The sequence below is a fragment of the Etheostoma cragini genome, chromosome 12, assembly GCF_013103735.1.
Source record: "Etheostoma cragini isolate CJK2018 chromosome 12, CSU_Ecrag_1.0, whole genome shotgun sequence".
Taxonomy (NCBI): domain Eukaryota; kingdom Metazoa; phylum Chordata; class Actinopteri; order Perciformes; family Percidae; genus Etheostoma; species Etheostoma cragini.
Window position 1 is genome coordinate 11777054 of NC_048418.1, and position 23900 is coordinate 11800953.

General features: G+C 38.7%; 1 protein-coding gene across 5 annotated transcripts in view; it reads left to right on the forward strand.

Moving 5' to 3' along the window:
• The window catches only part of LOC117953588 (RNA-binding Raly-like protein), a 46458-nt gene that overhangs the window by 15185 nt on the left and 7373 nt on the right, over positions 1–23900 (forward strand). For 3 of the 5 annotated variants that reach the window (XR_004658644.1, XM_034886734.1, XM_034886733.1), the window contains exons 2-7: positions 341–615; positions 18120–18195; positions 19090–19137; positions 19864–20057; positions 22027–22140; positions 22380–22534. Coding sequence is in view for 4 of the 5 variants with exons in the window: in XM_034886733.1 (XP_034742624.1) it covers positions 341–615; positions 18120–18195; positions 19090–19137; positions 19864–20057; positions 22027–22140; positions 22380–22534 (862 nt within the window). In the remaining variant the exon portion in view is untranslated. Of the gene's footprint in view, positions 1–337; positions 616–18119; positions 18196–19089; positions 19138–19863; positions 20058–22026; positions 22141–22379; positions 22535–23900 lie in introns of all 5 variants that reach the window. The other 2 variants (XM_034886735.1, XM_034886736.1) reach the window with 1 other exon arrangement.

Consider the following 23900-nt stretch of genomic DNA (forward strand, 5'->3'; position numbering starts at 1 on the left):
TCTTTCATCAACGGGATCGTCGACAAAAGGAAAAGTCGTGTTTGAGAAATACGTTTTCTCATCTGCCTAACATAGTTTAAAAACCAAACCTCTTTTTTTATTCATGCGGACGATAACACTGCGCTAAAATGCGCCTGATACAGACTGAATTAATGAATGAGGAAAAGAAAGAGCGAAAAGGAAGAAGAATGAGAGACAATCAAGGTTTATTTAAAAGATTTCTAAGAAAAAGGTTTGTAAGAAAACCCGCTCCCGATCAGATTAAGTTCACAGACTCTGAGGTTAAGTTGATTTTCTTCCCTTTCTGGTTAACAGTGTGTGCAACTGTGTTTCCCAGCAGGCATTGCTGCAGGACTAGGATGACTGGGAAGACCCAGACCAGCAACGTGACCAACAAGAATGACCCTCGCTCCCTCAACTCCCGCGTCTTCATTGGCAACCTCAACACAGCTGTGGTAACCAAGGCCGACATCGAGGCCATCTTTGCCAAATACGGAAAGATTGTGGGCTGCTCTGTGCACAAGGGCTACGCCTTTGTTCAGTACGCCAGCAAGAGGAATGCCAGGGCAGCCGTGTCCGGGGAGAACACCAGGGTCATCGCCGGACAATCACTAGGTAAAGTTGTTCCAATGTGCATCACTGAATTCTGGTAACAGTGTCAATAGTGTGTACATAAGAGAAAACTACACTATACTCACTGTGTAAAATGGTGCTTTATTTTACACCATGGTTGCGCCAGAATAATTCAGCTGCCTGGCAGAACCTGAAGATTCAGCTCAGATAAAGAAGAGTCCAATTTCTTTAAGCTGATTACAGCACAGAGGCGAAAATACGTTCAGTTGTAAAGCTTACTACTTTTAGATTATAACCTTTGTTTTAATGGCATTTAATAAGTTATATTTGCAACAAGCAGCAGGTTCCGCATGATAGCCATGATATTGTGTTTCCTGCCAGAAGCAATGAAAAAGTAACATTTTACTTGCATTCCACGGAGGTTTTTAAGTGAAACGCCAGCTTGTTTACTCCCACCTACAATTCAGATTCTTTTTTAGCTATTATAAAGATTTCAACCTTTTTTTTTTATACCCAGCAACAACGATAATGTACAGTATATTAATAGTGTAACATATTTTATAGGGCTGGATGATTAATCGAAAAATGTATCGACATCAAAATTCTGAAGCTGTTATGAATGTATTTTTCCCATGACAATAATTTCAATAATTTCTATAAAACAAAATGTGACTTTTTCCACAAGACCTTTTCATTTCAGCCAACGAGGGCTTTTAAGATTACCAATAAGAATATTAGTGTACACCAATTCTTAAATGTGTACTCAGCATATATATAAAACTATTTCTTTGGAACTATGGAGTTTCTTACAGTGTAATGTATTTACTAATGTCCCTAAAACATTGTTACCCATTTATTCCATAAATCTTCCCTTGTACTTACATGCTTATACCCCGAATAGTAGATAATTAAAATGTAATTTGTTTTGTAATTAGGGTTGCACACACATATGCATTGGTATGTTTACTGCATATTTGTGTGTGAGCAATAGAAACATCTAAATGTTTCATCACCATAGGTAAAAAAAAATTTAACATAAACGTAAAAAAGGAACTGCCAAGGCAATAAAACTACACAAGAATTCCAAAACAAGGCAGGAGTCATTAAGGAAGGGGTCAATACCAATAAAAAAGAAGTCATAATGGCAAGTCCATATGAAAAGAAGTTTGAGATTGGAAATATGACACAGATTTAGTTAGTTTGAAAGCTTCAAGCATGTTATTTAAGCCTGCACTCTTCTTTTAATCAATATTGCCAGAAGAGCTCAAGCTGCCGTCTGGTTCATGGAGTTTATGGACAAAAGTTATGTGATATATCTTGATGACAAGCCTAAATTTGATCAGTATAACCATAAAAATGATTATGAAATGGAGAGGTAAAGCCAGTGTGAAGACGCTAATATTCAGAATCCAATTTAGGACTGGCAGCAAGGATAAGAGTTGAGCTTGAACATAAAGAGATGTCTGACAGACAGACAGACATACAGACAGACAGACTGACGGACTGACAGATAGACAGACAGAAGAAGAAAACATTTACAGCCCGGTTCTCAGGGGCATAGAGTGGGATCCCTGCAAATCTTCCTTCTATTACTTATTGATTAAATCACAGCCTCCTCCATGGAAAAATATAAGTCCTCCTCGAGCCCTGCTCTCTCATTAAATACGAATAAGACGGCTGCCAGGTCACATTGGTAATTCCACCCGTTTCATGCATTGTTTTGGCTGTGAAATTACATATGACAGTGGTAAAACTGCAATGTGGACTTTTCAAAGCTATTTACTGTTCAGGTTGCTCAAGAACTATTATTGTATTATTGTAAAACTTTATGACTACAACTCTGTGCTTTTAGCGAAACTGGACTTACTCAAGTGACTGTCCTGAGCCAACTCGGATGTTATTTTGGTAGGTTTGGAAATTATTTCTATTGTACAGGGAAACCTGGCAACATAAGTAAAATTAGAGCTGATGGGGCAAACAAATACAAACAAACTTTGGGGTTTTAAACAAACCCCCTATATGAGTCAAACTTAGTTGGAAGAACAAGTAAAAGCCAGCCATTTAGTTTGTTTGTTTAGTTAACTGATGGCTTGTTTTAAACCTTATGAGAAGAGGAGCCAAAATAAACTAGAAGAAAACTAGAAAAATGAGAGATAAAGTGGAACTACAATATCTTTTAAATTAATTATTTAACATTATGCAGATAGACACTTATTTGCATTCTTGCCCGAGAGTTAGATGAGAAAATCAATACCACTTTTGTGTCTGTTTGCCAAGTATGGAGCGAGAGCCAGGAGGCGATTAGCTTAGCTTAACATTATGGAAGCAGGGTAAACAGCTTGCATGTTCAAAAAATGTAAGTACTAAGACCCTAAAAAGAGTAAATTCATCCAGCCACTGTGCGCCAAGAAATAATAAACGACACACAACTACCTTATTGTCATTTTTGCATTTCTGTTTGTGTTCAAAATAAACACATACCATGTTTGTGTGCTTTAGATGTGCTGGTTGGCAGATTGTTTTAAACGTCGGACAACGCCAGGCTTATTGTTTCCAGTCTTCATGCAAAGCTAAGCTAACCAACTCCTCTATTTAGACATAGTGGTTGTATCAATCTTTTTGTATCTCTTCTTTAAGCTTCAGAGAGTAGAGTTAGTAATCCTGAAAACTTCATTGGCTCTTTAATTTCATGTTGCACAATAAATGCTTAAACATTTTTTTACCCAGAAAACAACCATGTGCGTTTCATAACAGAGAGCAAGACTCAGGAGACCACCCCTGATGTTTTACTAAACCTAAATAAGTTTTTTTTTTTTTTTTGCTTAAACTTATCCACTTCTGTTTCACAATGTTTACTACCCCATTGTGTTAAGTAGAAAGGTCACATGACTAAACCGCCACTGTTTGGCAGTAAATACAATGGTCGTACTGCATGTGATGATTTTGGAGTCTTTGGAAATTGACCTATAATGTCATATGGGTTCTTAGAATGTGTTTCACAAGAGTAATCATTAAATAACATTTCTAAATACATCAGTGCTTTATGTTGCTACACCACAGAAATACCCTGCTGTCCACAAAGATCTCCGGGGCCTCCCGTCTGTCTGTCTTGTTCTGTCTGGATCATTGCATCCACTTAAAAAAGCTCCTATAATTGTTATGCACGCTCACAAACCACAACACTGTTATATATCGTGCAGGCTTACTGTTATATATTTCCTGAGAAACAGTTTCCTGAGTGAAGAGAGGCTTCATGCAGCAATGAAATTGAAAGTATTCCTCCACTGGCTACACATACACACAAACACACACATACACAATACATTCAGTATATTAGCAATTCACTGTAAGTGTCAGAGGTATACTAAAGGTGCCAATGACATCTTTCTCTGCTTTGGAAATACTGCAATAATTTTTGAAATGTTACCCTTACGTTCATCATCTTTTAATGAAAGCATTACCTTATACTTGATTAGGCTCTTGAACTATATTGCCAAGAGGTGACCACAGCCCGCACAAAATAAGAATTCTTGATATTATCTTGAACTCATTTCTCATTTATTAAATCACACACTCGGAGGAGATAGTAGTGGAAAGGTATACAGTAGGACTTTAGACAGGATGGGTCACAAGGTCAGATTAAAATCTGTAAAGTCCTGAGTACACAGCAGAACACAGAATCAGAACACCCCACGCCTGAGTAGATTTAATAGCCAGCAGCTATGAAGCTCCAGCGATTGCTTTACTCAATTTAATTCCTTCGGACATGACTGGATTGCCAACACAGTGACTTTAAGCAGTTTGCGAAAATAAAAGTGACACTTAATCACACTGCTAGTTGGCCTCAGACAGCAGCTACTTAGATCCTGATGAAGATGTCAGCTGGGGAAGAAGAGTGCTGGGCAGGGTTTCAGCATTGTTTCCCCAACTCAGCATTTCTGCTTTCTGCTTTTGCATATGAAATCTGGACATAGATGCATGTATATTTTAAGGTTATGTCTTTATAATCAGAGCTTGGTGTGATCGCATCTGCTTTCCCATCATTTCTGGTTCAAAGCGTGTAAGAGCTTTCTGTGTGACCACTGTCTGGTAGTCTTTGAGCGCCTCTCTGTGGTTGAAAGGCTTACCGCAGAACAGCATAATAAATGCAGAGTTTTTGGGGGTCTTTGTTCATAATGTCCAGGAAACGTAGGTTACATTAAGCTCATCTGCTCTGTGATGAATTCTGAGAGAATTGCTGGTAAAGCTTAAAAAATCAAACGGTTTCAAGCGATTGTGGGAGACGATGCATTTCATGTAACAGTAAACAATCTGTTTGCACGTCTGTCTGTCTAAACATCAATCTCAAAATTTCTAGTTTCATTTATTTGTTTATGTAAAAAAGCTATTGGTTAAAATACATGTACAATAAAGGCACACATAAGACTAAAACAAGTGTAAGGTTAATGGTAATTTGATTATTATACATTAAGCATTACATTCTAATCTAAAAGTTACTATGTTTACTCTGAAATATGGATTTGTGCTGAACAGGCAGTTTTTCATGCATTTGTGATTATGTTCGTTGCATGAACACTAGATGGTGCTGAGAGAATATCAGTGAGGGCAACACCATTAAAACTGGGACATTTTATCTTATTCTTATTCTGTCCCGCAGCCTGTATGATTCTTTTGTATCCTCATCCAAATTCACAAGGGATCACCTGCATCACATGCAGAACATGCAACCACATTTTTACATTTATGAATCATTTTATTTGAAAGGCAGCATCTTAAGTGGTTGTCTTTTCTGTTTCTACAGTCGTGGGAATCAGCTTGAAAACATTTTAACTGTTTCTTTATTAAGGTATGAAAATCGTCATGCTGCCACTCATGGTGGACAAATGTGTTTCAAAATTATCCTGGAATAACCTTCTTGAATAAACCCCAAAAGACAAAGTAAATAAGGCATGTTTTACTCCACACATATGATCAATTTTGGAGATTTCTGGAATGATGTCCAAGTTAGTTAGACAGTTAGAGGACTTGGAACGTTTGATTCCAGCAATTGTCCTCGAAGCCATGAATTTGTCCCACTTTGTCTCAATCGTTCATGAGCTTTTAGTTTCTTGTCTTTTCTTAGCAAGAACAAAGAACAGGGGGACATTAGGCCATCAGACCATGTTCGATAAAGCTGCAAACCCCATGTCAGTGTAATTAGATGTTACAATTACAAGGCTTCATATCATCAGCCCCCCCCCCCCCCCTCCCTCCTCAGCCCATCCAAATTTAATTAAAAGAAGAGACTGTGGCAATAGGAGGCTTATTTTCCATTGCGATTGCGATTGTGTTTGACTAGAGGTCAAACAGTATTTCTCTGCATGTTTAAAAAGGAGACAAAGCTGCAAAGCTTCAACAAAAAACAGACAAAAGAAAGAAGAGTCGTTCACTATGACTCTCTTAATTTTTTTCGTTGTATTAATTTTGCCAGAAGTGTGTGTGTGTGTGTGTGTGTGTGTGTGTGTGTGTGTGTGTGTGTGTGTGTGTGTGTGTGTGTGTGTGTGTGTGTGTGTGTGTGTGTGTGTGTTTGTGGATTTAGGAGACAAATATTTCTCTCTTGAGTCGATGGAGCAAATAGTAGTGATGGCCAAATGAAGCTTTGTGAACCAGTGTCTTTCTTCTCTGAGCCCACTAGATGGCGCTCTCTGTTCAACAATTGGTTGAGAATATAGTAAACTGCAATGCCTTAGGCCTTTCTCTTAAAACCAAGAGCGCCATCTAGTGGGCTCAGAAAATAAAGACACTGGTTCATGAAGCTTCATTTGACCATCACTAGCAAATAGGGCTGAAAGGAGAGTGAATATTAATATTGGTAACATTCAATATTTGTACTAACATGCTAATGTTGGTGTGGCTGTGTGTTTAAATAGGCAATCTTTTTATATCACTTTGACCAATAATAATTTTATTATGTTGCCCCCAAGTGGCAAGAAAAAATCAGTAAAGTAATTATTTGCCTGTAATGTTACATTACAATTACTGTATGCAACAGGGTAACTGAACAAAGTAAACATATCGGATAAGAAAGTTAATTGAAACTACATTTCCAAACATTCTTTTTGATTTCTAATAAAATTAATCTGAGGGGGGGGTACCTTTTTGGATAGAATGTGTGGGTTAAAATCATGCTTTCAGCCTTGTAGAGTCTGCTACTTGCAGTATATATGTATTTTTAAATTCCATAGAGTAGGGTTTTCATGGATTTATGAAAAACATCTGTATATTTTTTTCGTGCTTTACTTTAAATTGCTTCTTTTCAGCCGGTAAGATAAATTTGGCATACTGTACGTGGAGAGAGACGTTTTGGAAATATTAATAGTGAAACTATCATCCATAAAGGATCATAGTGAGCTTCTTGAAATTTCCTCACAGCCTTTTATCTGTGCGACATAGAGGGAAAACAGGAATTATTAGTTCAACTTCTGTATTTGGAACAGAGAGGAGTATTTCGGGGAGAGAGTTCCCCCTGGAATAGTTTGACGAATGGTACGGTCTAAAGCGGCTCGGCTGGGAGTCTGGTCTGGAGCTGGAGGAGGACGCCGGCAGTCTGGCTGCTTTTAGGGAGAGAAAAGGAAGCTAAAGTCGGCTTAACCACAGCAGAGACATCACCTTTGTGTTCCCGCTTTGTCATGACCATGTACAAAGGCAGGCGTCGCAACCAGAGATGTGAGTATGAGACGTCAATCACTCATGACGAATGAGTTTATGTCGCTCAAGTTAATGCTGCTAGTTTGAACAAAATGTCAGTCTACGTAGTCAATTCGAAGGTGTAATTATTTTTATTAATCCTTGGTGGTCAGTATCACTTAACTTACATTGAAATTGCTCCACTACAAATGTCTCCTTTTTGTAGTCCTAAGCAGACTACTAAGAGCAGTAATGAAATACAACTGAGTAGGCCTACATTTAGCTAATCAAGTATAAATTTGATGCACTTAGCTAACTACTTGCATTTCCCTTTTTATGTTTCTTTCCACTTTGTCACTATGCTACATCTCAGAGGGATATATTTTACCTACTTTTTTCTCCTACGTTTATTAGACAGTTATTTTTCAGATAAAAATTGTATACATTAAAATCTTTGTGGTTTATAGAATTTATATAACATGCATTGTTTAGATAAAACTACCCAACATACTGTATAGACTACAGTTGTTAAAAGTAACTGACAACATTCAGATGGTGATGAATCAGGAATACAATTCATATATTAAGGTACCATTTTAAATGGATTGATGTTGCATAATGAGCAATCTTTTCTTGAATACTTCACTTACAATTTGCTGCTAATACTTTTTCATTGTTTTTCATTGTGGTATTTCTTCTATTTCTTCTACTTGAAATGATAGTTCATTGCCAAAAAGTGATAATTTCTTGAGAAACGTTCCTATAATTATTGATTGTTTAAATACATGTGTATTGTGTGCAGAGTCCGTTGCAGTGTTGGTGGTATTGTTGATTGAAATCTGTGTTTGCATGTAAAAATTACATTTCTTAGACGTCCTTGTTTAATCTTATCTTTAAAATATTGCGTTGTGGCTTTTGGCATGCATGGAAATGAAGGCACTAAGAGTTCCAAGGCCAAGGCTAATATTCCTATCTCATTCAGACACCATGAATCCCCTTTTAATCCATTTGTGACTTTCACAGGAATCGTGTGAAATACAAATCTTTCTCAGTCACTTGATCCCAGGCACGAGATTGCCACCTAGCCTAAAGCTGGTAGTTATTATTTTAATTGATATGGGTGACTGCAGTATAAACAATAAGAGTGGTGGTGTTGTGATGTTCAGTGTGGGTCCGGTGCAGAACTGCCTTTGAGCAAAGTACTGGAGCTGTTGAGTTGTTGGTTGCACATGGCAGCACCTGTGAACATAAGAGGGTGATGGAGGTGTTTGCAGATCTTGGGGTAAATTAATAATTAATAATATTAATGAATCTCATATTAACATCTATATATGATTCATGGTCTTAATCGGTGATTTATACAGCCAGAGCAGTTTGTATTTCCTTCATTTACCAAGTCAGGACTGCAACTAACAATTATTTATTCTCAATAAGCCTTATTCACAGCAGACATTTTGACACAGATTCTACTAATAACATTACCATCACTACTAACATAAATGGCTTTGATCCATCCAAAATGACTGCATGTCATCAAAGAAATGCACCATATCTTCACAATCCAGCAGCCAAAATCTGAGAATATCGAACAATTTATATATAAATTGACTTAAATCAGTGATTTCCAATCTCCCTTAAAGCAAAGCAATGTGTTGTGATCAGTTTGACCCAAGACAGAGTTGTTTGTGCTCTTGTTTAATTTGAATAAGGCCTGAAACAGTCACAACAAGAAAAAAAGCCAAGATTAGAATAGCATCTGAAAATTAAAATTTTATGTCACAGCATCATTTTTAAAAAGATTTTTTCTTCAATTGTATTAATCCGCTTGTGAGATCTCAGATTTAATTTTTGGGGGGGGACAACCCACAGTTTGGCACTGACATAAATGATTAATCAAATATCAATCAATATCGTATCAATAGTTTTTGCATATGCTTTTTTTTGTTGATCAACTGAACAATTAATCACCTAATCATTATATTGAGCTGATGTCTAATCAAGTAATGTTTCAACAGTCAACTCCTAAAGGAGGAGGCCAGCTTTTAGAGCAGATGTTCAAGTAGTTTCAAGCAGGTGGTGGCTGCCAGTTTGTTTTCCAGCTGCTCGCACAGGAGTGATGGACCAGCTGCGGGTGTTTAAAATGTTTCAAAGCATTGCACTCAAGTTGCATCATAAAAATAAAAACATGCCGAAAAGGAGGAAAAGAGCATTTAACAGCATAGAGATGAAGGACTAAATTATCTTTACCTCAGCCTATGGCCATATCCTCATTGTTTAATGCAAAACTCAACACATAACAATGTTGAGATGTACCACAGCTGCAAAAACATTAGACCTTCTGTACTGCTGGTCTGAAGAACACTCAACCACGACTGATTGTTTTCCCAGTGCAATGTATTGAGTGCAGTCAACCCAGAAATGTAGCAACTCCACATCACACTCACCTTAATGAATCACAGCTCAACAGGTCTAATGAAAATAATTGTATTAGTATCTGAGGAGCTCGGGTACCTGCTGCCAAATGTATGCGCTGCCAAGTAACCATTTTCCTTTTAACAGGGCGAAAGAGCAAAGTACAAGGAATTCATTAAGGAAGGACAGCAATTAATCCACATGTCGCCTTCTAACCATGACAAAAACTGATAAAGCCCCAAGGTCCTCATCATGTTTGGAATCAGTCAGGATGTAATACACTCTAGCTCACAGAGAGTTGACAGAGTAATTTGAAAAGATGTAAGTGGTGTCTGGTAGCTTGCAAAGTATTAGTCTTGTCCCTTGTGTACAGTATACAGCAAGCAGTTTGAATTTACACTATGCCTTGACAGGATTCAGATTAAAGGATTCAGATTTATGATTAGTCAAAATTTGAGTTTATTACTAGTAAGAACGAACCATTGACTTGTATTGAGGATTGTATTAAAGATATGCATGTTTGATTATCTATTGTGAAAAACCGTTAGAGCTGCAACTAACAATTACGTTCACTATAGATTGGGGCTGAACAATGAATCGCATTTGCAATAATATCCGGATATGTTAAAACGCGATTTCTCAATCGCAAAGGCTACGATTTGGTCACGTGACTCACGAGAGCAAATCGGTCTGCGATGCTCACAGAAAGCATCAACTTAGCACACCAACGCTACGCTGTACCTTGAGCAGATTTCTGTCATTCAAACCACTCAGAGTTTAAAACTTTAACAGCCATTTTCATAAAGTGAAGGGTTTTATTGGGCTCAAGTCCATACATGCTTTTTGTGTGTGTGTGTGTGTATTTTATTTTAATTTTTTTAAACTTGTCGAGTCAAGTTCATAGACGGTGTTTAAAAAGTGCAATTTACATGTTTGCATATGCTTTTTACAGTAAATAATAATGTAAATGCCACTAAGTGTGATACAACCACATCTTGATCATTGCTCATTAAAGTGATTGAAGTAATTTTCCAAAGTCATTAAGCTCTACTACAGATGGCCGTTTACTTATTTTAAACCTAAAACGTTAGCCTCATCCTGACCCCCAGGATAACTCAGAACTAAGAGCCATGTTTCTATGGTAACAATCAGTGGCACCAAATGACAAAAAATAGAGGAAAACATGGTTCCTGTTAAAAGTGTTGTGGAGCGAGCAATTGGTAAAGATGGGAAAGGGTGATTTTATGCTAATTAGGAATTGAACAGTATGCTAACTGTAACACTTTCTGCTTGAGTGAACGCCGCTGAGCGTTATGATGTGGCTTCTTGGGTTAGCCATGTTAATTTACCCAGAATTCATGGCAAATTAATTAAGATAGTCAGGAACTAGACAGCTTTGTGAATTTAGACATCTTTCTGAAGTCTAACTTGCCATATTAGCCACATCTATCTTTGTGAAATCAACATGTCAATGTTTGATAAACTATGAATAATTACATTTTTTACATCAACAAATGCATTGTTACTAATTGCAACTGAAACACAATCTGCAGTTGCATGATAAGTAAGAACAATATTTCAAGATAACGTTGAACAGATGGTAATCATGTCCATGTACACACATTACTATACCCAGACACACATCCCCAATGTGTGTTTCCTCACCCTGTCACTCACACTGCCCTGCTTGAGAAAACACACTCTCTGGAGTGATTTTAAAAAGCCGAATCTGCCTGTGCCCTTGAGCCGAGATGGGAGATTATTCAGGTCCTGTCACATTTACAGGGCGTAAGAACGCAGAGTGGATTGAATCTCCGCCCGCTGTATATCTCATAGTGGCACATTTGTATTCACACTGGTGCCTGGCTGATCTCTTAATCAAATACTGCTCACCTGCTCACTGGATGCATGTAACAGCGGAGATTGAGTCTGTTCTGTGCCAGGAGTTATGCTTTGCCTGCCAAAGATTGTGTTTAGGCATTAGTGCAGGGAGGACATGTATTCTCTGATTACTTTTCTCAGGCTATACTACCTTGTATTTGAGCAATAAATATTTCAATTTTGAAAAAGAAATGACAAAGGATATTCAAATGGGACTATATCTCTCTGTCTGTCTGTCTGTTTCTGTGTCTGTATCTCTGTGTGTCTTCACTGTGTGTGCACGTGAGACTCTTCACTGGTCCGACTATAACGACTAGGTTACACCTCCAGAGACCGAGAGCTCATGGGCATGCTGAGCTGAGCGGCCTATATCTATATTAAATAGAAACTCACAGGTTATTTTAGCACAATTTCATTAATATGAATGAACCCTAACTGAGTGAGAGGTGCCCTGCGGTGGTGATGATTGTAGTCTTGAAGTATTCAGTGTGAATAGATAAAACCATTCCTGAACTCCACATTGTTGCTGGAAGAGAAGCTCAATTAAAAAATATAGCCGGCAATAAAGTGGCAATTCACGGGTTCAAACATTTTTTTCTCAATGGCGAATTCAAAGTAATTTCACAGATGTGTTCCAACGTGGCAGCTCACGGCAATTTGAGAAAAGCAGGTGACACAAAAACCAAAATCTTGGTTTGCGTCATTCCAAATCCAGTTATTGTGCATTTAAAGTGCCGCCCAGTGGCCAATTTTAAGGACATTTGCAGTGCATGTGTGAGGTCATTATGTACAATTTCCAGGTTTTGTGTTGATTTGACAAACATTTAGTCATTTACAGCCTTATTTGTGCTAGATCACCTGCAGTTTGTTTGCATTTATAGCGCCCCCTGGTGTTCAATTTGAATTAAACTTCCAGTGCATGGATCAAGTACTTATGAGGACATATCCTGAGAGATTTGTGATGATTGGACTATGAATATGTGATTTACAGTAAAATGTGTGTAATGCCACTCACCTATCTTGTGCTTGTAGCACCCCCTAGTAGCGCATGTATATTAAACTGTCTGGGCATACCCGGGGCACTTTTCTGAACATACCCTGTGAGTTTTGTGACGACGGTTTCTGATTTTGCATTTTGAAGCCTTAATTACAGCGCCACCATGTGGCCGATTGGGTTCATATTTCTACAGAAGAACATGCACACCATTTCCAGTTATTCCCCCAGGTTTCAAGTTTCTAGCTCATTCCAGCTCACAGGAATTTGAGCCGGCACAGCAGACAACAAATGATAATAACTAAAGCAGACAAACGATCCATGAACGAGAAGATTAGTCATGAGGTGGCTTCCAAAGGGTTGCAATCATCCTCTTAGCAGCTGTAAGTCCAGCTAACAGGACGTTTTTGAGCTTTAGAAAGCTGGAAGGCTGACAATTGGGATGTCGGCAGAGATGGTTGAGTTGCGGGCAGAATCATTTCAATGGAGTAGTGCAGATTTTGACCAGTTAATTTTAAAGCCTGATAAGCTTCCATACTCATTGCATAATGATAGAAGGTGAGGAAGAGACTGAGAGGGCTTCTCTAAAAAGACCAAAACATTGCCTGCAAATAATGAGAGATGATGCTGTGTACTACGAATGCATATTGGTGACACACACTAGGCAGCAAGCGTGAGAGATACTGGACAGCATTAGCACCTTCTAGCCCCTCTTTCAGCCCGATGATGCGGATGTTGCATCTCTGGTTTCTGTCCTCCGTGTCCGCTAGCTTCAACTCCAGCTTTTGTAAAGCGTCGCAAGAATACTTGCGTTACTTTCCAACGTGGTTTTCAGGTTGTTCACATCAGCTCTGATAGAGACAAGGCTTGCAGTCAGAGTTGCGAGCTGGGCCTGAATAGCAGTTATCTTGTTGTCATTGTCGGTAGCCATTAGTTGAATATGAGAAAAACGTGGCTCGAGGTAGCTTTTCTGTTTCTCCAGCACTGCCTCTGCAATGGCGTCTGTATCACCGCGCTGGACTTTGTTCTTGTTTTCATTCTTCTTCAAGTAACACCAACAAGCACAAAGTGGTAAAATATCGAAGTTGGAATCATATAAAACAACTATTTGACAAATTTGGGCCAGGAGCTACACGTGAAGCTGTCATCTCTGTCCAGCCAATCACGTGACTCTTCGAAGCTTTCATCTTGTTCACAGATAAGGGGAGGTGGTGTGACAAGCTAGACTGTGCATAGACATTTCTGAATGTGTTTGGAGAAAAATGTTATATTTCATGGCGTGTAACATGACGGGAGCAAGTACAATCTCTATAAATCTCATCTCAGTACCTATTTATTGTCAAAGGATTTTTATTGATGCTTCATCGCTCCAATTTGTTTGTTTTTGATTTACATATTCTTTGAAATGCTTTTTATCAACTTGTTTTTATGGGAAGCGCTTTGTAACCTTGATTAGTTCTTGATTCCTTACATGAAAAACAATAGACCTTACATTATAATCCTTATCCCCCTTAAATTGCCCATATTATGCTCAGTTTCAGGTTCATAATTGTATTTTGAGGTTGTACTAGAACAGGTTTACATGGTTTCATTTTCAAAAAAACACCATATTTTTGTTAAACTGCATATTGATGCAGATCGTGGTTTCACCCGGTGTGTTTAGGTCTCTTTTTTTAGCTACAGAGTGAGACATCTCACTTCTATCCTATCCTTGTTGGGAGTAGCACATGTGCAGTAGCTAGGTAAGGATAACATCAGCTATCTACTGTTTTTCTTACTTTGGTCAGTACAAGGCAGGATTAGCTGCCAAACTTCCCTTTCCTGAGCCACATTAACCAACTCCGACTGGGGAATCCCAAGTCTTTCCTAGGCCAGGTTGGAGATATAATCTCTCCACCTAGTCCTGGGTCTTCCCTGAGGCCTCCTCCCAGCTGGACTTGCCTGGAACACCTCCCTAGGGAGGTGCCCAGGAAGCATCCTTACCAGATGCCCGAACCACCTCAACTGGCTCCTTTCAACGTGAAGTAGCAGCGGCTCTACTCTGAGCTCCCCACAGAGGACTGTGCTTCTCACCCTATCTCTAATGGAGACGCCAGCCACACCATTAAAGATGCATTATCTTATTATCTCTTTATATAGCAGTCTTTGCCTGCTAAGCTAAAGGCGTCTTTTGTATTCTTTATTAAATCAGTATGACGCAGTGATTCCTCTCAGTCCACGGCTGCTGAAAACATTCAGGAGTTTCATATCTGACAGAACAGCCCTGTTTCCATCCCCCAGTGATCCAAACACATGCCATTTCAACCAGATCCATGCATTGCGAAGGTACCATTAAAATGCACTCGCCATGATCTCCAGTAATGTGGTGTAACCTAGTTAACCTGGAATGAAATCTAAATCACTTTAATTTAGATTTTCATTTGCTTGTAATCATTAATTTGAAATGTTTGGAAAACAGTTACACAATATGATCCATTCTTCCCACTGATTATTTTAATATTGAGCTATTCTATTCTGTCCTGTATGCACACTCTAAGGATCTGCCCCACATTTGACCTTTTAAAGCCAACATTATATAACAGCAACACATTCAACATTTTACCACTCAACATTTGACTCTCTGGAGTCAAGAGGATAACATTACATCATGGTATTACAGTATCTGTGTGACACTTTTTTCTTGTCTTTTGAATTTGACCCAGACATTATTCTGCTTCAGCCAACTCGCTCATCATAGCTTGAGCATAAAGCAACTTTTTTATGTTCTCAATGGGGTGCTGCATACAGTGTCTATCTCTTCTATTTCCAGCCTCAGTCTTTTTTATGGATACATGTACCAACAAGTCTCAAAGCGTGCACACACACACACACACACACACACTTACATTCCATATTTTGAATATGATTAATATAATGACTGTAATTAATCAGAGCCTCAGTGTGTGTTTGCTGGGGGTTTGGAGGGTTGGTGGTGTTCGTTTCAGAGTGCTTTTTAGTGCTTTGCTTTCACTTTAATGACCCTAGCAGGGGACCAAAGAACAGAGCGCACACTTTATAATGTCAGCAATTTCTCACATCTTCCTGGAGCCTAATGATAATGATACAGCCGTCCCCGTGCAGTGAAGAGCTACGATACATCCCCGATTCATTAGTCCATTAGGATGAGCAAGGAGGGAATAAAGAGAGTAGGACAGTCTGGGCTCTAAACATAGCACTATGGTTTATTTGCAGACAACTTGTTGGAAGATCTAACTGCAGCTGCTGGAGAAAAGGGGTGAAAGAGGAAAACCAAGATCTTGTATACTGTAGTCTGAAATCTTGCATTCTTAAATTTATAAGACCAGCGTTTTAACATTTCATTATCATCGCCACAAGTGCCAAAAATATAGAAGGCCCAAGAATGCAAAGCTTTTGGGCAAAGTGACTCGACTTTAGCTCCTGTTGTGACTTTTTCTGCCGCATGATCCCCGAGAGAGTTGATGCAAAGCTAATGTTTTATCTGTGCAACTTTTTAAAGCTGCCAAGGGTGACTCATCCATCAGATGGGGATCTGCACTTCTTTGTTGATGTGTGTATTGGTGATTGCGTGGAAACGGAGTCTTTGATATTTGTTTGTGTTTTTCTATATGACCTTGAGCAGCCCTCAAGGTGTATTGAGCCGAGTTCAAACAGAAGCAGCGGTGACAAGCCGACAGACTAAACGCAGTGATAACAGCCTGCTTCAGCGCAGTAAGGCTCTTGGCAGTCTGTCAATCATGACAAGAGCCATGTGGGGATTAGTCGGACTAGTCTGCTGACGCATTTGAAGGAGATTTAATAGTTTTCCCGTATTTTTACCAAATGAAAAAACTATTACAAAAACTGTCCTAACAATGACTTGCACTCCTTTTTTTGCAAAATTGATGTCTCAGTTGCCTCAAGGCCCTGAAAACCCTGAAAAGGTTTCTAGCCTCTCTGTTCGTCTCTGAACTGACTGAAGGACTGAATTGTATTCCCTAAATTAAAGATGAAACGATTGATAAGTTGATTAATACAGTTTTTTTCCGGGTAAAAACCATAATAAACCAAAGAACTCTTTACGTTTGAGAACCTGCAACCAGAAAATGTTTTGATTTTTACTATAAAACTTAAAAAATATGATTTCTTTTGTATAAATGTATCAAACTGTAACGTGTTTTAGGCATAGTCATTTCTGAGTAATGTCCAACTTGCTGTTTCATCTAAATCTGCAGAAATTGTAACTGCACAAATTGGTTTTGTCTACAACATGACAGAAAATAGTGAAAAATCCCCATCACAAGTTTCATCTTCAAATTACTTGTTTTATGACCAATAGTCCAAAACCAAAATATATTCAATTTCTAATCATAAAACAAAGAAAAGCAGCTAATACTGACTTGAGAAGCTTGGACCAAAGAAAAAGAAAGTTTGACAGTTTCCTTGATAAATGACTTTATTGACAAAGCATTGCAGCTCTACAATAGCAACATCATAATGGCACCCAGCAGGAATGAGGTGCAACATGAATGACCTAAACAGAGATAAATGATTCAACCAGGATCTAGGCCCGCGCAATTCAGGGAAAAATATGAATCACAATTTTTTCGCTTAGAATTGATATCACGATTCTCTGCCACGATTTTATTCTTATGAAGTGGAATATTTGCTTTATACATGAACCACGACAAAACAAAACATATTGGTAGTACCAAAAATATTATTTGGCACCTATAGCACATTGCTCATCACCACAAGCCTGTAAACATAGAGGCTTCAATGAAGAGAAGAGAGAGCACTGCAGCGCTTGGGAGTGCTTTAAAACCTTTAATACAGTCTTTGTTTAAAACTCACAGAAGAAGGTAGTAGCGTTTGTGTTGCTGTGGGCACCTAAAATTAAATTTAAATCAAAATCATTTAAAAAATTAAATCAATTGAAAAGATTTTTTTTAAATTACAAAACAAATTAGTAGTTATTAAAAAATGAAATCGTGAATTGAGATCACGATTTCATAACAATCGTGCCAGCCGATCGTGCAGGCCTACCAGGATCCACTTTTTCTGACTGCAATTACAAGATTTAATGTGATGCAATATTAAAGAGAGTACATTAGGCAAGTATTTTTGTAAATTTGAAACTGTGATTCCTATCCAAGCCTGTATATCTTCCAGAGACCCTGATCTTACAAACAAGCATGTCTATAATTTTGTTGTCATCTGTTCCGAATTAAACTCCAAACTAAATTGGATTTTGGAGATTGATTTGAAAATTAACATGTATGTATGTTTACATGTCTGTGTGGAATGAAAGTATTTCCCATACAGCAATGTCTTAACCCAATTTTGACAATAATAGCATGGCAAAAAATGTAAATAAGTTACAATTATACTACTCGGAAGCTCATAAAGATTTCATTACAGCACATGAATATAATTCAGTAAGATTTTCACAAACAACAACAATTCAGGTTATAAACACAATTTTGCACAGCATTGTATTGTACCTGATGTCTTTGATCTTAACATATAAAAATGTTTGTATTTAATAAGATGCGACTGTATCACAACATGACATTGATTTTCAATTTGTTTGCAGATATCAACATGGCAGGAGAGCCAAAACCATACAGGCCTAAGTTGGGTTCCAAGAGGCCTCTCTCGTCCCTCTACAGGTCTGTGTGAAACACGTGTGTCTAATTTTTCTCTGTCACTCAAATATTGCTTTGGTGACCTAGTATTCCCGACGTACTTGTATTCTGATGTCTGGTACATCTGGAGGAACAGAAGATTTCCATTTGCGCATTCTTGACAGTTTAGTTTCTTGTTGGTAGCAAAGAAAAACCAGTGAGCAAGAAGTGAAATGGCTGTCATCTTAACAAGCTGAAAGGAATACAAAATAGCTGTCATTACACCTTGGCACACTGATTGCTTAGCTTAGCATAACGACTATTTCTGCTCTTAGCCAGTAAACAGTCCAGCACATAAATCCACCTTAAAATGGTAAATTGTTGTTTTTACACTTATTTTTATGTAAGGATTAAACTAAATACATATAGCATGGTAATTGGTGACCTTTAGAGGTATTGGTAGGCAACTTTTGTTACCGTTAGACAGAGTGCCAGGCTAGCTGTTTTAATTTACTCTTAATCTTGCCTGTTAGTGTTTTTAGTCTTTGTGTCAGGATTTTGTTTCTTCCCTGAACGCACACAAACACACACACACACACACACACACACACACACACACACACACACACACACACACACACACACACACTCACACTCTACCGGTCAAAAGTTTGGCATCACTTTGAAATTTCCATGGTAGACAGAATACCAGCTGAGATCAGTTGCATTGTTTTTGTAACCAGGGCAGCAGTTTATTATGTGCTTACATAATTGCAAAAGGGTTCCTTTTATGTTTTTTCAGTTAGTTTTCTAAGATGATATCAGATTAGTAAACAGAATGTGCCTTTGGAACACTGGATAAATGGTTGCTGATACAAACACACGCACACGCACTTAACACTAACAGAAAAGTAAACGCAGTCCGTTTCATCTTCACAGTGGCTACGAGTTTGACTACGACTACTACAGAGACGATTTCTACAGCAGGTATGTAAAAAGTAATTTCTGGCGGTAAATAACATTAAAATAAAAATCTAATTTGACATTTTTAATTCTTTTATATATTCATCTTTTTCAAGTCATTTTTTCCTTTTATATTTTGCCCTTCAGTATTCACCCTCTTTTCTCCCTATTTCAGAGTCAGATACTTAGATTGAGATGAGTTTTGAGAAGAATTGCCCATTTCAAAGTAACTATATTATCATAGGCATAATGAATGTCATATTGGGAAGGTTTTTATTCCTCTCCATTGGGCATACTAATGATGCCTTTATCCATATAGGCGAGTGCTGAATGTCAGATAGTCCCCAGGCTGGTCATTTGCGCTGGCAAGCCAGAGAATGTATCTTCCTTCTGACATTTTCATTGGTTTGTTTACTTCTTCTACTTTGCAATATCCCTGAGAGTTGAATCATTGAGCTTTGAGTCATTATTGCTATTTTGGCAATTTGATGCGTCCTAGGCAAGGATTTCATTGAATGGCCTTGGTGATGTTCAGTATGTACCTCCATCATTCAAACATCTTTTGCAGCATGTCTATTAGGTCCTAAAGTGTTTCTTGTTGCTCAATAATGTCTACAGACAGCAACTCATTCCAGAAAACAACACAGGCTATATGACATACTTTGCTGTTCAATGCTCAAGAAAGAAAAAGAAAATAGATTTTTTGCATTGTAATAACTTTTGTAACATTTATTTTCCATGTGTCTTCAGACTCTTTGAGTACCACGGTCGCGTTGTGCCTGCGACCCGTGCTGTAATCCCCATCAAACGTTCGCGGCTAGTTGTCCCGTCCACACGCAGAGCCAAATCCTCCCTCCCAGTCCGGGCCTGCTCCTCCTCCTCTTCCTCCTCCTCCTCTTCCTCCTCCCGAGCGTTCAATGTCGGCTCCATCACAGTCCCTAAACGTATGTCCCTTTTTGCTCTTTATAATTCACTTTTTCCTGCTCTGTTAAAGGAACATTCCAGTTTATGGCAACTTAGGTCTTCTTTTTGTAGGTTTGCGTTAGACATCATGATCAAACAGGCATAGACCTGCAACTAATGATTATTATTTTTTGATTAAACTGCTGAATATTTTCTCAATTAATTGATCAATCATTTGTTCTGTAAAATGTCCGGAAATAGTCAAAATACCAAAAACCTAAACAGTGGTCACCTGAGTCCAACATTAAGTCTTCATATGTCTTGTTTTGTCCAGTTAACCCCCAAAAAGGATTTTAGTTTGCAGTCATGGGACACAAATAAAGAAACAAATCTTCACATTTTAAAAGCAGTGAAACAAGTGAATCTTTGGCATTTTTTTTTTTAAATACAACCTAGACCTACTGTTAAACAATTAACAAAATTGTTGCTGCCTAACTAAAAGTGTGATGCTCAGTGACTCGACTAATTGTTTCAGCTCGAGACACGTTGTAAAAGCCAACATATCACGGGTGAGCTACCTTAAATGTTGGTTATAATCCCTTATTACACATAAGAAATTTGAAAAGTTGAACCATGAAAAGTGTAAACAATGATGGGTGTTTCTTTCTACAACATCAAGTTTGGTTAATAGTTCTACTGTTACCTTTTGTGTCATCTTCCAAAGAAGTTTGGCTAACCTTGAGGTTTGTTTAAAACCAGTCAACTCATTCAGACTGTTTCTTCTCCTGTCTAACTTATTTTTAGCATTCTCAGCAAGAAAGCTAATCTAATTAATATTTTATAATAATAATGGTGCAAATATCTGTATTGTGTAAAAGGTGTGGCTTGTAAGAACCCAGAGAAAATTGTCATCCGACTCTGCTGTTACCTCAGATCTATGATGTTTGTATTGTTTAGCTTGCAGCCTGCAACTGTACTGTTTTGGTTCACTCTTACTGCCCTCATAGTGTCTTTTTCAGCACCACAGTAAACGGTACAAGGACACAGTTGGCAAAAAGTTGGTGAAAATGGTGGAGCATTTTGTAGTTAAAGAGACAGATATTTCTCTCCTTGTTAGAGACCAAAAATTGAGCTAACAGAGAGTGAACATAGGAGAAACAAAACTCCAAATGACTTCTAATGTTGCTCCATAACTGCTTAGTGTGTAAATACATAACTGTTCACAAACACATTTGCTACATCAACTTGGTCAACGTTGTGTACAGCTTAAAGCTTTGATCGGGCCTAAAAAAATCAAGCCTGACCCTCTCCAAGCCCGTGTATGTTGTCTCCGAGCCCGGCCTTACACATTAACTGTTATTTTGAGCCCAAGCCTGATTTTGAACCAGACAATTTTTTAATACGTAGGCCGTTATAACTGACGTTCTCAACTAGAATTTCGAGTTGTTGGGATTACTAAAATCTGTTAGCTTAATGAATTATGCAACAAGGAGGAAGCATGTAAACTGCTTTGTTTGTTCATTCAGAATGGAAAGGATCCGAATGAAGAAATGTAAAAACAAACCCCGACCCTAGCTCCCTCAGCCAAATAGTGTGGGTAACAGATCAAGGCAGGAACCGTATAGGAAACTTTCTTGTCTCGATCACCTAATTAATAGGATACAGACCCCACAGTCTACATGCCAATGCACTGGCCGACAACGCGCCGGAAAAAAGATCCAGATTCTATGAAAATGTAGTTTCCTTATGTTCAACAGCTGCCTCTCCACTGCTCATACTCTCAAACAAAACAATCAGTATTCTCCACATAATGCAGAACAGTAAATTATATCATAAACTTTGGCTTCCATTCGTGCGTCCTTTTACTGACTGTGCCATAGCAACATTTCTGGCAACTACACTGGCTGAGACATAAGACATGTGTGATCAGTGCAGTAGCTGTTGAAACCGTGTCTTTCTCCTTGTCAACCATCACAAAATGCTTTTTAACTTTATTACTGATGCTCACAGTGAAGACAGACCAGCTCCTCACAATCAAGAAGGAGCTGTCACAGATCAAGACCAAGATTGACTCACTGCTGGGAAGACTGGAGAAGATTGAGAGGCAACACCGCTTTGACAGCGGTAAGATTTGAGGGAGGGGGGCGGGGATGGGTCTGCTGCAGGAGCAAGCATATACAGCATATACAGCATACATGTGGGAGAAAAAAAGACACACACACACACACACACAGGGCAACTTAAGACAGAAAATAAATAAAGCTTCATAAAGTGGCTTGTCTGAAAGAAATATTATTCTATTTGTAAAAAATAAGATAAATCGATTATGCTCTGATGTTAACTACAAGCCTCTCTTTTCCCAGACATGCAGAGGAAACAAGAGATGTGTGTGTGTCTCCATGGTGACCCAGCAGACCACTCTTGTGGAGAGGAGGCAGAGGGGACAGCCGAGGTGGAGGCGGGGGAGATGACAGACGGCGGTGAAGAGAACTTTGAAGACGAAAGAACTAGTGAAATGGTGTGTGTGTGTGTGTGTGTGTGTGTGTGTGTGTGTGTGTGTGTGTGTGTGTGTGTGTGTGTGTGTGTGTGTGTGTGTGTGTGTGTGTGTGTGTGTGTGTGTGTGTGTGTGTGTGTGTGTGTGTGTGTGTGTGTGTGCGCTAGTATGGCTCTGTCTAAAGCTAACAACAGTTCTGAAGCTCAGTAATTAACATGTTTATCTTGTTTGTCTACTCTGCACAAAAACAGACGTGTAAAATCAATGCTGGACTAATTGTTGCTTCTGAGCAGTTGCCAGGCAACCAGTGGAGGCTCCAGCACTAAGTTGCACCAGCTCGGTGTAAAAGCGCTGACACGCCAACCCGACTATTGGCCGTCGGACAGTCTGGCGAGGTCGATGACTTGAGTCCGTTTGATGTGGCGTCAGCTTTAATACCCGCTGATTTGATGTGTTATATCAGAAGGCGGCAGTCAGAATCAATGACCAATCTGATTGGCGGAATGCTAGCCCGGAAATGACGAGCGGGATGATCGTTATGAACGCCTCTCCAAATCTGCAGAAAATCTTTTAAACTGACCTTTGTTGATTTGAAATGAAGACAGATTCAGCAACTGCATGGCCTACTTCTTGCTTAAAATGTTTTCAGGAACACGTTTCGGTGAAATATCTTGGTGAAAAAACGAGATCCTATTCTTAATGAGCTGCTATTGTGGCCCTTTTTGAAATTCCGGAGAAGCCAGGCCCACGTGATGTGTTTCTCCAATCAGCTGCCGGTCTTTATTTCTTGGCCGACAATACAGATTAGCGCCGCCTGCTGTTATGGAGACATATTACATCTCGCGCACACGCAGAACATATGCTCAAGTTGGCGTCTCCGGTGTGTTCCGAGGCACTTTTGGACCAACTGGTGGAGGCAGTCAGTCCAACTACCTTTTCTGCCGACAGTCAGCTGTCTGGTTGGTGTCTCAGAGCCTTATGTTGTCTCCTAAGTTTCAGTGCAGATCCACCTTGGCAACACGACTAAAACGTGGTGTCGCGACGTAATACATCCATGGTTGAAGCTCCACGCCCTTGACCAGCAGTTGATTAGAAAAAAACGTCACGTGGGTCTGTAACTTACAAATTTCAAAACAACTTGTTCAGAAGACGTATTTTAAAAAATAGTTCACCGGAACATGCTTCTGAAAACATTTAAGTGAGAAATAGGCTATACAGTTGCTGAATCTGTCTTTATTTCATATTTAAAAAAAAGGTCATTTTGAAAGATTTTTGTATACTACTATTGGATAGTTGCATCGCCTTCAGCAGACTCATTTACAGTGGGTACGGAAAGTATTCAGACCCCTTTAAATTTTTCACTCTTTGTTTCATTGCAGCCTTTTTCCAA